Below are 13,660 nucleotides of genomic sequence, written 5' to 3' on the forward strand. Positions count from 1 at the left end.
AAACCAAAAAAAAAAAAATAACTCCCCAAACCCCCACAAAGAACAATAAATGTGGTTGATGAGTCAGTAAAAATTGATTTAAAACAAAAAGGATGAAAATAAACACAAATTCCCTTTAATGTCCATTTGAAAGTTTGTCCAACCTGAGTGCAGAAAATGATTCGTGATGACTGATGATGATAATGTACAGTATAATATTCAATAATTAATAATCAATGTAATGGTGCAGGAGATAGGAGTTTGATTTGTTCCGTGACCACGCTTGTAACATCTCAAATTATCTTTCCCCCTTGAAACGCATAGAAAAGCCATGAATCTGTTCCAGCCTTCCCCCCCAAAAGTAACAATTTTGTAGTGTTTTTTTAAAGAAGAAAAAAACAATAATAATATTGTACTTTATAAAAAGCAGTTTTGCTTCAAATCAATGGACATTGTGCTGCTCCTTCTGCTGTGTGCACCATGGCCACCTGGGGGCAATGTAATACAAACATACAGCGATATGGAGACAGTCATACTTCCTCAGTAAGCTCCAGTAATATTAGTGGTTCTTTGCAGAGGATAGGTAATATTTACCAGTGCGTATTGATATATTATTTGTTGACTGCACGTGTTGCTCATCCGTTTGTGTTCCAATGGCTATCACTTAAAGCTCACCGAGAGGTCCTTCCTGGGTACTGGTTAAAACTAAGTGGTAATAATTTGGAATGTGCTCAAACTACCACAAATTATGTTACTAATATTAACTATTATTGACATCTAATGCGACCCTTGTGAGGATAAGCGGCAAAGAAAATGGATGGTTGGATGGATGGATGATATTCATTTACGGAGACATTAAGTCTAGGATTTGTCACAATAATTCAAAACAGATAAATATCCATTCAACCATCCATCCATCCATCCATCCATTTTCTTTGCCATTTATCCTCACGAGGGTCGCGGGGAATGCTGAAGCCTATCCCAGCTGTCAACAGCCAGGAGGCGGTGCACAACCTGAACTGGTCGCCAGCCAATCGCAGGGCACATAGAGACAAACAGCCACATTCACAATCACACCTATGGGCAATTTAGAGTGTCCGATTAACGTTGCATGTTTTTGGAATGTGGGAGGAAACCGGAGTGCCCGGAAAAAACCCACGCAGGCACAGGGTGAACATACAAACTCCACACAGGCAGCTCCGGGATTTAACCCTGGACCTCAGAACTGTGAGGCCAACGCTTTACCACCTGATCCACCGTGCCGGCCCAGATAAATATCAATATGCAAAATTGTATTTCTATAACTCTCTGCCAGTGTTTACATTTTCAAATGGTCACCGGACACCAGCTCAGTGACCCCTGCCTGAAAAGGTTTATAAAACCGCAACACTAACACTATTCATTTGCCCGTCTATGGCATTTTGCTGGATCACTCATACCTCAAAGCACTACCGTACGCAAAATTATATCATCAAACGTCTTTGGGTCCAAAAATGGGATTTCACAACATTTTTCACAGGGGAAACCATAGAAATTGGAAAAATGATCCATTCCGGAGTCCAGTCAGTCTAATGTCGTACGCAAAAGCTTATTTGTTGTAGTCCAGCATGTTGCAGGCGCTACATACTTGAGGGCACGCCCGGACGGAGCATCTTGCGGACGGAAGCCTCTCGCCTTCGCGTCTCCTCGTCTAGCTGCTGCTTGAGCGTGGACACCTGCGCACCAGGTATACCTTCAGTGAATGTGGTCTGCAGTCCACCCCCACTCATTCGCGCTTTCTTTCAAATTCCCTCTAAATATCAGTCAATACAACTGTCACCATTTCAAAGGCCTCCGATTAAAGTCCAAATCCATTTCAGATGTTCAAGTAACAATTTGATGACTCCGCCTTGTTTAAGGCTGCATCAACACACACCTGCCACCGTTTAAAATGTCTCTGATTAGTCCAAAATAAAATTCAGCTGTTTTAATGGGCTTTTCCTGACAATTGACTTACAGCACAGTCCTGAAGTTTTGGTGCTGACTGCTATTTGGAACAGTTCGTAATTCCTTTCAACTTAACAAAGGCCCGTGTTCCAGCTGAAGAAAAAGAAAAAAAAAAACAAAACAGGCGCAAAGCACGATCGGGCTTCACTGTTGGGATGGTGTTGATTCTTTTGGTGATGAGCAATGTTGTGTATACGCCTTATATTTTGGGAATAGGGCCACAAAGTTTGTTTATCCTATTGGACCATAACACATTTTCCCACATGTGTTTGGGAAATTCTGTTATGGTCCAAAGTAACCAAGGTTAAACTAACACAGCTGATAGCAAAATAATACCAAAAGAACCACGGAGAAGCATGGTAGCATCACTCATGCTTGGGGGGGGCTGGTTTTCTTCAGATTGAACCGGGTGGTCCGAGGAAAAAAAGGAGGTAATTATGAACAGTTCAAAATAGCTGAGAATGTTTGCACAAAATGTTCAGGGTTCAGCTAGAAGAGGCAAAAATGTCAGGAAAAGACTACAAGAACATCAAAATTATATTTGGGGACTCATATGTTAGCATTAAACTAGGAGAAATTTATCCTTGCAAATTTATTAGATGACATGACATTTTGGGAAAATATTTACAAAATTAAATGGACATTGGTTGCGGGAAAACTGGAATCTATCCCCAGCCAGCTTCGGGCGAAAGGCGGACTACACCCTGAACTGGTCGATAGTCAGTCGCAGGGCAGATATCGACACCATTGCTGAGCGGGAATCGATCCCACGCTGCCCGCGCCTAAGGCAGGCGTGTGTACCACTACAGCATCGGTGACTCAAATGTACAAAGAATTTTCTTTTTTTTCTTCTTTTTTCTTAAATGTATCAGTTTTACAACAAACTAACGCCAAATACGGTTTGATGTAATCACACTGCGATCCGGGGGTTTACTGCATTGATATAATCAATTTTATACAATCTTGGGGGGACCTCAATTAATCTAGCTTGACGGTACCTGATCCTCCAGACACTTGACCCGCTGGCGGTGGGCCTTCTCCCGGCTCTCCAGGGCCTGCTGGGCCTGCAGCTGTGCATCACGCAGCCGCTGCGTGGCGGCTTCCAGCTCTTGGTGGTGCCGTGTCGCCGCCTCCAGGAGGCGCTTTGCCTGTGCTTGCTCCAGCTGGCTCACGTGCGCCTGAACACGTTAGACAGGCGTGCACAAAAATACACACCAAATAATGTAAGTGCATGATGCAAAGCATCTTGTGTGCAACATCCACCGATCCATCATACGTCGATGTAAAGGGAAAAGCTCATGATGCCAAGCATGTCCATAATCCCAAGTAAAAGTAGTCCTGACCTGCAGTCCTGTCACCTGGTACTGCCTCTCCGCCAGCTGCCGCTCGAGGCAGAGCAGCATCTGATGCGTTTCCGTGGCGACCGCTTCCTTCGTCCTCAGCCTCTCCATCTCTGCCTGACCGCACATCAACGCACACGTAAAGGAAGAATACACACAATAATCCCACCGACAAAGCAAACGAGAACAATCAGTAAGATAAGAATGCATGCTGCGTGCTTACAATGCAGCTGACTTGTCCTGCTGCCCTTCCTCTTATCTCACCTTCTCCAGCGACTTCCTGAGAGCGCTTTTGTCCTTTCCGAGTCGCGCCATGGCTTTCTCCATGTCGGCCTTTTCTCGCTGTAGCTGCTCTAGCGTCACCTGTAGGCTTGTCACCTTACTTTCCAGATTTGTCACCTTGTCCTCCAGCAGCTCAGCGTTCTTCTGTGTCACCTCTTGCGCTGCTTGTTGCCGCTCCAGACTCTGTGGGCGTGGGGGCAAAAGCAATAACAATTCTACAGGTACGAGTTGCAACCTTAGGTACCCATAAGAAATATTTTGCCTTTACAAAACGTAAGGAAACAGAAAAGAATTGAACAAGGTTATTTAGTTAGTTGGCAACAATGGTGTCTTGTGCGTCCATGATTCTGACTAAAAAGACTTGGACCTCAAATCCTCTTTCCCCATTGAAATGAATGGAAATCCCATTAATCCGTTCCAGCCTCCCTCAAAAATGGTAATATATTTTTGAAATTTTAAATGAAAAAATCACCACTCAACAGTCTTGTACTTTATAAAAACAAACACTAATGACAAAATATATATTTATGATATATAATATATACATATATCTAAAGTTTTAAGGTTTGTAACCGTCTCCGTGAGATTTATACGAGTTTTGTTCGTCCATCTATGGCGTTTACCGTCATGTGTCAGCATAAGGATAGAATACTTGTGTAAGTTAGGTGCTTTCGTAAAGGTACCATTGTACCAAATAAAATGGCTCCTGCACTAACCTGCTGCAGGCTCTTGTTGTGTTTGTCCAGCTCACAGTTCTTCAGCTCAGAGTCCTTCCGGTCCCTCTGAAGGGTCTGAATGCGCTGCGTCAGAGAGTGGTTCAGCTTCTTGCTCTCGGCCAGGGCGTCTCTGGTTTCGTCCAGACGATCCTGAGATGTCAGTTTTTGGGACATCAGAGTCAAAGCTTGATTAGGATATGTTTGTTTTCGATTTTGGGTAAGGCATTACATTTCAGGTTAGAATTAAAAGTAATCTGTAGTTTTATTGGACAAAAACAATCAACCCAAGTGTAAAATGGTAAATGGAGGCAAGAGGGGACCTGCAGGAGTCGTCGTTCCGTCTCGCTGTCAGTCATGGCTCTCTGCAGTTGCTTCAGGTTCTCCTGCAGCGCCCCCTCGCTGCTGCGCTGTTCACTGAGCGCGCCGGTCAGCGCTCGCACCTGCTCTCCCAGCTGGCCCTGGCGGTGCTCGGCCCGAGCCAGCGCCACGCTCTGTCGCTCCTCGCTGGCCATCAGCGCCGCTTGACTCTCGGACAGTTTCCTCGCCACCTCGGCCGACCTCTGCCGCAACGTCGCCGCCTCCGCTTCCAGTTCGGATGCAGTTCGGCGGGCGAGCTGCAGCTCGTCCTCCAGTGAGTGGCGACTGAGCTCCAGGCGGACCGAGCAACTTTGGGCCTCCTCTAGAGCCTCCTTTAGTCTTGTAAGCTCCGCGTGTGCATCGGCCTGGGAACTCTCCAGCCTATCCTAAAGGATCATTTCAATTTTCAATCTAGAATGTTCACGTTCATAACTATGTATGATATTTATTGATCCACATGTAGTCTCTACATACAATGCTTACTGCCTTTTGCTTTCACATCTACATATCCAGTGCTTCACAAAAGGGAAATATTTGATTATATCTATTCACGGGACAACATAGAATAAATAATGCTTCATTACAATGTACACTAGTCAGTGTACAGTGAGTATAACCGTGTATATGGAGTATAGCTTCCTATAACTCAACACACAACCATTGATGTCAAAACCACTAGCAACAATTGTGAGTAAACACATGCAAACATATATAAATAGTGACCTAAGTGTTTTTCATATTTCCTGTCACCATTTTAAAAAATGTGAGCAGTGTACTAACTGCTGGGAGGTCCTGCACGCACCTACAAACCGATTAATCCTGCTGCCTGTTTTATGAATACATACCCTCAGCGACTTCGACTCAGCCTGGAAAGCGAGCAGACCAGACCGGAGCTGAGCCGCCTCCTCCTCCAGGTCCATCTTGTCTCGCTCGGCTGCCTCCTGGTGCCGGAAAAGCGAGGTCTGGTATTCGTGCAGTCGCTCTTCGATTTCCCGATTTCCTGTAAATAAGTATTACGTTGAATTTTTTCAGTCGTTCATGTTAATATGCATCCGCTGCCTACCTTCTTTGAACTGCTTCAGAGACATGTGCAGTTTGGTCACCTCAGTGGTCGACTTGTCCTGGAGTGCTGAGACCTGCTCGCGTAGAATCACTACCTGAGCCTTGGACTCATCCTTAAAAAAAATAAAAATAAAAAATAGAAATTTTCCTAGCCTAGGTACAGTTTCGCTGTATTTATTTAACTTGGAAGTTCAATACATTTGCATTTAAGACTTATTTTTTTCAACAGTGACAAAGGTGCTAGGGTTTATTTAACGTTTGTGTAAAATACTTTTGAATTGAATCATTATTTAAGTAGTTTCTTTTATCTTCCTTATAAACGCAGTGTCAGTGCTGTAAAATGGTAGACTCATAAAATGCAATGGAAATAAAATTGGAAATGAAATCTCTGTGTTTGTTTTTTGATGACACATGGTTTACAGCCGGGATTAGCGTTTAGGATAAGAGGAACTGGTAAGGAGTGAAGACATACTCTCTCTCTCTCTGTGTCCCTGAGCTCTCTCAGGAGTTCCTGCAGGCTGGCCTGGATGGAGTCCAAGTCCAGTTCTTCATCGTCAGCACAGGAAGTGGAGATGCCGGTCACGCCGCCTCCCGCCGAGTCTGCGGAGAACGCGTGTAAACCTCCTGACAGCCGCATGTAAACTAACAAGCAACAAGACAAACCTTGAAGAGGAAGTTTCCTCCTGGGAGACGTCAGGCGGAGACGGCGCAGGGTAGAACCCACTGCGGATATTTTACGGTCCAGCTCGCGCTGTCGGGCCTCGCTCGCCCCCAGCCGACGCTCCAAGTCCAAGCCGGCGGCCTCGGCGTGACCCACCCGGGCCCTCAGAGCTCCTGTCTGGAGACCGGCGTCCTCCAGGGCCCGCTGCAGCCGGGCGGCCTCGTCACGAAGCTTCTGGGCGGTCAGTTGCTGCTGCGCTTGTCGGACCCTCATGAGCTCTGAGCTCTGACGCTCGGCCTCCTCCAGCTCCAACACGCGCCTCTGGAGGGACGACACCTGATAGAGAATAACAGAGCTGCCGTTACACTTGCCGGTGAAGCGCAGTGATTCTCTAAGTGCCGTGCCCGTAAGAATCACAGCCTAAGGACAGTTCAGTTGCACTTAACTTTTAAATTCAATGGATTGGAATGGATTATCGAAAGAAAATATTTTATAACATTTAATGTATTTTTTAACCTTATCGATAAATGACCAAGCCCATCCTTCAGTTTCAAAAAACAAATGTAGCGCTTGACCACACGAGTTTCAAAGGTGGGCATTACCCGATTGTTGGCAGCCTCGCATTCCAACACTCTCTGCTTGAGGCCGAAGGCCAGCTGTCGCGCTTCCTCGTGTTGTTGCTCCTGCTGACAGAGTTGCGCCTGCAGCTGCTTCAGCTCCTGCTCCTGATGCTGCTTCTCACCCTCCATGACCTTTACCTGCGACAAACAAAAATAGTTTTACGGATTTTTCTCCTGCCACCTCCACCTTATCAACCTCTGTAATCGTCACTGTGATTCTCGCTTAGGATGTGAGAGTCAAAATTTCTGATCGTTTCTTGGATTTTCAGAGTAAACATCATTTCAGGATAAGGGAGACAAAGTGAATGTATTTACCGTAATTTTCTGGCCTGTAAGATGTGACTTTTTTTTCACACGCTTTCAACCCTGTGGTTTATGCGGTGATATGACTAATTTTAACGGCTGCAAAGGGGCACTGAAGCGGAAAAGGAAAGAGTGAGACCAGTGGAATATATGTGCCGAGGAAGTGACTTTTACCGGTACGGCACTGTTAGCGCTGCGCTAGCGTGTTACTGCTGTGTCTCTGTGATTTTTACAAGTATGTTTTTTTTTTTTTTTATCGGCCCTGTTAGTGCGTTAGCGTGGCGGTGCAGTCATTAGCATTAGCATTAGGGGCGCTAGTGTTAGCATTAGCGTTAGCACAACAGCGCTAGCATTAAACTCTGTGTACTGTCTTTCTTTACAAATATCTCATGTTTCAATGTCAGTTTCAATGTGGGCACTTGCGCCTTTTACACAGGTGTGGCGTATGTATGTACCAAATGGTATTTCCTTTACAAATGTACCGGGTGAGGCTTATAACCAGGTGCGTTCTGTAGGCCGGGAATTACGGTACTCAAGAAGGCATCGTTGGACTCAAAGATTTTAAGAACCTTAATGCGGAATAAAAAGATGACCTCATAAAATCATGAGCTAAAGGTCAGAATGTTGTCAAAATAAAGTTGTATTGATGAAATTTACTTCTGGATATGAATTTCCCCCGTAAAACTGAATGTATGATGTGACTTTATCCTGGAAAACTGTAACGTTTTAGTGTGTAACTGTGTGAATACTGCTGCTTTGACAGTTCAATGTCCCCCAAGGGATGAATAGAGTATCTGTTGAGATATCTGTTATGACTGATCTATTAACGTTGCACTGAGGCACTTTATTCATATTCCATTTCACGTTTCGCTTTCCGACCTGTCTGCGCTGCTCCTGGCTTCGTCGGCGCGCCTGCAGCCGTGACTTCTCAATTTCCCGCATGCTGCTCCTCAGCGCGGACGCCTCCCGCTGCATGGAGGCACTCCGCTCCTCCAAGACGGACACCTGCTGCTCACGCTCCTCCACTGCTTGCCGCAAACTGATGCCGGAAGTAGGAAAGAAGAGAAAATGTGAGTAATAAGTCCCCCCCCAACCTCTTTCTCCATAAGAAATAGTCTCTATTTCTTTGGTCAAGGGGGAAGATTCTATCAAGATGGGAGGGATGCTGATATTTACGCCCCCGTCAGTTTCTGTCTATTTTCACATATGTTACAAAAATTAGAGACTTTATGGCAGGTTGGTCAAGGGGTATGATTCTAACGAAGGGTGTGAGAGGTCGCAGGTTCAAATCCTGGATGAGATCAAATCTTAAACCCCTCCCCCATTGGTGTAGAGGTATGATTCTCGCGCTCACGTTAAAATTCCGGACGAGCTCCTATGTTAAGGCATTTTCTGGCAATTGTCGCATGGTTGCCAACAAATAGTGGTCTGTTCGTCTTGTGGCATGATTCTCAAAAAAAGATGTCAAAGAATTTCTGTGGCATGGTGGGCTATATGACAAAAAGAGATCAAGTGGCACAGTTGATTTTTTGCTTAGGGTGCAAGAGGTCCGGGGTTCAAATCCCAGATGAGCCTTGATGTTTTGGGACTATATTTCACCTTTTCTGGATATTGTCACCGTGGTGGGCCATGTGACAAAAAGGCCTCCACAAACAAACTGTGACTAATGGCATGATTCTCACTTTGGGTGTGATAAGTCCTGGGTTTAAATCCCGGATGAGCCTTTAATTTAGGGTGTTTTTCGGGCATTTGTCACATGGTAGCCCATGTCACTGGGTCAAAATCTTGACATTCCATTTTTAGGTCCTCCCCTCCATTTCTGCAGTTTCATTCCTCTTGATGTAGGGGTCTGCCTCTCACTGGGTGTGACAGGTTCTGGGATCATACCATAGATGAGTTCTTCCTTTAAACATCTATGGTTGTGATTGGACAATGGTTTGAAGATGGTGGCCCATGTGACAAGCGATTGGGATTGACCTCATTCAATGTTTTTTTTCCCAGATTCATATAAATTAAATATCAGAAAGAATGACATTCTCCACCTGCTGATGTCGCACTCCAATTGGTTGACGGAAGCTCTGAGCTCCTGATTGGAGGCCTGGATGGCCTCCTTTTCCTTCATCTTGTCCTCCAGTAGCTGTCGCAGGTTGAGGGCTTCCTCGCGCTGCTTCTCCAACTCCTGAACGCTGTCCTGAAGGGAGCGCCGGGCCTCAGCTAGCTCCCTCTTAGCTTCGGCCAGTCGCTCCTCCGTGTCCTGCAGCTGATCTTGAAGAACTTCCACCTTAAAGATGATGGACACATTACGAACAGCAGAAAGAAGACATACTCACAAATAACACTACTCACCATATTACAGTAATGTGAGTAATTGTTGTATGCTCTGTTTGTATGTTGCTGTTACTCTGTTTTTTTAAGTAAGAGTTGTTTGAACATTTATAGTTACGGTGACAGGTATTTTAATTTCTGTTAGCCAGTGTGAAGGTCTGAGCGGTCCCGGTGCTGAAATGTCTCCTTGTGATTAATGCCCATGCGCGTATATTAATTATTTTGTAAACTTCCGGCCAGTCTGGAACATCCCCATTCATGCTTCAACATGTGCCATTCGACAACTTGTCGCCGAGTGTTCATGTTCGCCATGGACGTCTCGGAAAGACAAACACAGCGAAGGTACACGTGCACATCTTTTTATCAACTTTTGTTTTAAGGTTAGGTCAGGGTTAGGTTATAACGTATGTTAGCTCCCTCTATGTAGAAGAAGGGGAACTATAAGACTGGGGGATTTTCCAGTAAGCGTTTACTACGTACCCAGAGTTCCCCTGTTAGTAACGGATGCGCATTAATCGCAAGGAGACTTTACAGCACTGGGGAGCGCTCAGACCGTCACACCAGTCTATTGAATTTGGCTGGTGTTAGAATGGAAGATGCAGGAGATAGGCTTGAATGTAAAAAGATGACACGATGTGGCAACCCCTCACGGTACAAGCCGAAAGGAAAAAAAGGTCAATTGTGTTTGGCTTCACATGTTAGCATTAAGCTAGCAGAGTTTCATTGGACATAAACATATGGCTACACTTGTATGGCACTTGAAAATGTTAGCGTGCCAGAAAACTGAATTGAATTTAATAATGAAAATAATGAGGTTCCACCGCTAAGATTCGTTTATTATTTGATTCAGTGAAATGACTCCCAAAATGTTAAAGCAGCCACTTAGGAGAGAGATGAGATTGGTGATGAAAAGTAAAAGAAAGAAGGAGATGAGTTCAAGTCCAAATGGGTGAATAACCTCTTGTAAACAAAGTAGATGACCTTTAGTAGTCTCTTTTTTTAATATTTATATTTGGCTCGGGGGAGGACGGGGCTTATCAGGGCCGCGGCTAAGAACCGTTTGGGCACAGAGCCAGCTTGTGTCTCCTCGCTGAGCTCACAGTGTCAAGAATCCACAGAGCAACGTGATAAACAGCAGCACACCCACCGAACCCCCCGAATGTGTGGGGGAGGCCGACAAGGCCTCACAGGACGATTCCTGCTGATAAAGTCGACAAATTGGACTTTGTTGGGGACACTGGAAAGCTCAGCTCCTGAAGCCAGTTTCGCTTGTCTACCATGGGACGACTTGCAAACGGTTGGAATTTTTGTCATGATGGCGACGCTTGGCACCAGAGTTGTAGGACTCATCATAAACCAAAAGAAACTTTAAAAAAAAAAGCCATAATTAAAAAAAAAAAATCTGCCTCTAAAGACACTTTCAATTACTAACATGAAATTTGATAGAAGTCTCTACTGTAGTAGATCCATAATAAAATCTCGAAAAGTCACGCCTGAAAACACAAAAAAAGTCAGGACATTTTTGTTGAAAGCAGCAATTTTGGGGTCATTCTGAGCATCTCCAGGGGTCCTTCAGAAAGAATTTGTCCTAGATATTTTGTTGGATTGCCACCAAACTCCACTTACTAGGACACTGACCGTAAATTGCGCAACATTTGAGTTTTCTTTATTGCGTGTATGGAGAGCTTGCAGGCAACCTGGATGACTCGCCACAAATCAGGAATCTCCACAAACGCCTCGTGTGTGATGAGGTTCCAACCCTGAAGAGAATTGTCGGCACTTTCAAGTGGCAGGAATGTATCCCACACCCATGAGACGTGAAGATGTGAGCGTCCGTTCATTGCTGCTTGCAGCCTCAGTTTTATATGACCCCCCTTGCCCCCCCCTCCCATCTTTCGGATGAGATGGTGCAGTGTTGTGTTATATGGACGAGAGAGGAGGCGAGAGGTGGGAGTGGAGTTGAGGGTCCCGGTGGAGCCAGCCTTTTGCTGTTACAGGGGGGGAGAAAATAAACATCCACCCGCCCCCCTTTTCTCCCGGCTTATTTACTCAAGGGGTTAACACAAACTTTGATTTCATAATACGGTACCAGGGATCCCCGATCCCACCGCTGTCCCAGCAGCCCTCCTCATACTGATGCTGTCCAGCTTCTCCTGCTCTACCACGTACACAAATGAGATCGAATACAATGGATGAAGGGCCTCTGTTTGGTTCATACTGAGTGTTTTTCTGGGGTGGATTTCATAATCAAATCATCAAAAAGACAAATGCATTTTTGGGTCATTACGTCACCATGTGAGCGCATATTGCCACAGCCGCTAGCGTCCAGCTTTCATCAAGGCTTTTCATTTGAGCTTTGACTCAACATAAAGTGAAAACAATGACGACGTTGACCAACAGAACCTATCAGGCATCCAACATTGTGGAGCAACCAGAAGTCAAAAGTCCACTGGGTAAAAAAGACGATTGAGCTCAACACAAACAACAAGACATGAGGCAGACCAGGTTGGAAAATAAGTCCCATAGCTTCCTGGAACCTAACATGGATGCACATGACAGTGTGGAGCGGTCACATATCAGGAATGAAAAGACTCTCTCGGAGAAATGAAACAAAATGTGGCACAACGGGAAGAACAATTAAGTGGCTTCGGTCAACAGAATCTAAACCTGGATCCACCCAAGACAGTAGAGGGACCACACGTCCAGAACCAGAAATGCCAAGAGTCACTGAAGAAGGTGTCCCCACAGAGCGTAAGATCACCTTTAAGACCGTGCATTAAGCATTTGTGGGAACAACTTCCAATGGTGTGGGTGTCCTATGTGTGTGTGGGGTTCTTCACTCACTTACTACAATTTGACAGCGTGAGGACAAAATACTCCCCACCCCTGAAAGCCAAATGTTGCCCGAAGATAAACATCTCCTGATTTTCCCGGGAGATTGTGCCTCTAAATCATGACACAGTGAGCCTTGTTTTGGCTTTATGAGGTGACAGTGAGCTCGCTGCTTTGCTAAATGGACCCGGCGACTTGTCGGCCCTCATACGTTTGTCCGCTGTGAGGAAGAATGAGGCGGCGAGAGCTCAGAGAGGGCGCAACATCCCCGCTTATTTGTTTTGGCGGTACAGAAATGTTGTGTTGTTCATAAAAGCTTTTAGAATGATCACACACATCTACAATAATTTAAAAAAACTGTCATCTGCATGCCAACAAGCAGTTGGTGATGGCAATTAAAAAATTAGCTTAGTAATTAGTCGTTGAGTTAGTCACTTAGTCAGTCAGTCAGTGGGCTAATCATTTAATCAGTCAGTTAGTCCATCAGTGATTTAGTCACTGAGTTAGCTGTCAGCTAGTGTCAATTTGTTTTCCAGTCAGTTTGTCTGAAGTCCTTCACTGGGTCACTGAAAAACTCAGTTGGTTAGTCAGTCAGTTCGCTAGTTGGTAGGTTGGTAAGTCAGTCTGTCAGTTAGTTGTTTCGTAAATCATTTGGTTGTTCATTGAGTAAGTTCATTTCTCAGTCACAGACTTAGTTTTCTGGTTACTCAGGATGTCAGTTAATCAGTTAGTCAGTTATTTTGTTTATTGGTCAGTTTGACTGTAAATCTGTTAGCACATGAGCTAGCCAGTTAGTCAGGTACTATGTTAGTCAGGCTGTTGGGCTGTCTGTTAGCCAGTCGATCAGTTACTCAGTTAGTTTATAGATGACTCAATCAGTCTGTCAGTTATTTGGTAAGAGAACGTTAACACTGTATGTGCTGTATAATCAAAGTTTGGTATAACCATCCGTTTCCAACCCACTGCCGACAGAATTTTCTGACCTGGTGCTGGGCGGCCAGCTGCTGCCGGCTCAGCTCACGCAGCTTCTCGCGTCCGCTCTGCTCAGCTGCCTCGTGCGAACTGATTGAGGCCTCAAAGTCGGCTCGCAGCTGCTGCGTCTCACGCCGCAGGACCATCACTTCATTCTGGAAAGCGACAATAATGTCATGACTGCATGGCAAATGAAACAAAAGAAGCTTCCAGGATTTAAGGCTG

At 45.2% G+C, this 13,660-nt stretch overlaps 1 protein-coding gene across 7 annotated transcripts in view; it reads right to left on the bottom strand.

Moving 5' to 3' along the window:
* Window positions 1–13,660, bottom strand: part of sned1 (sushi, nidogen and EGF-like domains 1) — a 76,389-nt gene that overhangs the window by 42,584 nt on the left and 20,145 nt on the right. For all 7 annotated transcript variants that reach the window (XM_061824984.1, XM_061824981.1, XM_061824980.1 and 4 more), the window contains exons 23-35: window positions 13,447–13,590; window positions 9,349–9,587; window positions 8,186–8,345; window positions 6,986–7,141; window positions 6,386–6,719; window positions 6,195–6,322; window positions 5,724–5,835; window positions 5,506–5,660; window positions 4,624–5,046; window positions 4,304–4,453; window positions 3,570–3,770; window positions 3,309–3,422; window positions 2,964–3,143 (exon numbers count right to left, since the gene is read on the bottom strand). In XM_061824984.1, coding sequence (XP_061680968.1) covers window positions 2,964–3,143; window positions 3,309–3,422; window positions 3,570–3,770; window positions 4,304–4,453; window positions 4,624–5,046; window positions 5,506–5,660; window positions 5,724–5,835; window positions 6,195–6,322; window positions 6,386–6,719; window positions 6,986–7,141; window positions 8,186–8,345; window positions 9,349–9,587; window positions 13,447–13,590 — 2,496 coding nt within the window. The remainder of the gene's footprint in view (window positions 1–2,963; window positions 3,144–3,308; window positions 3,423–3,569; window positions 3,771–4,303; window positions 4,454–4,623; window positions 5,047–5,505; window positions 5,661–5,723; window positions 5,836–6,194; window positions 6,323–6,385; window positions 6,720–6,985; window positions 7,142–8,185; window positions 8,346–9,348; window positions 9,588–13,446; window positions 13,591–13,660) is intronic.

Source organism: Syngnathoides biaculeatus, chromosome 7 (assembly GCF_019802595.1).
Source record: "Syngnathoides biaculeatus isolate LvHL_M chromosome 7, ASM1980259v1, whole genome shotgun sequence".
Lineage (NCBI taxonomy): Eukaryota > Metazoa > Chordata > Actinopteri > Syngnathiformes > Syngnathidae > Syngnathoides > Syngnathoides biaculeatus.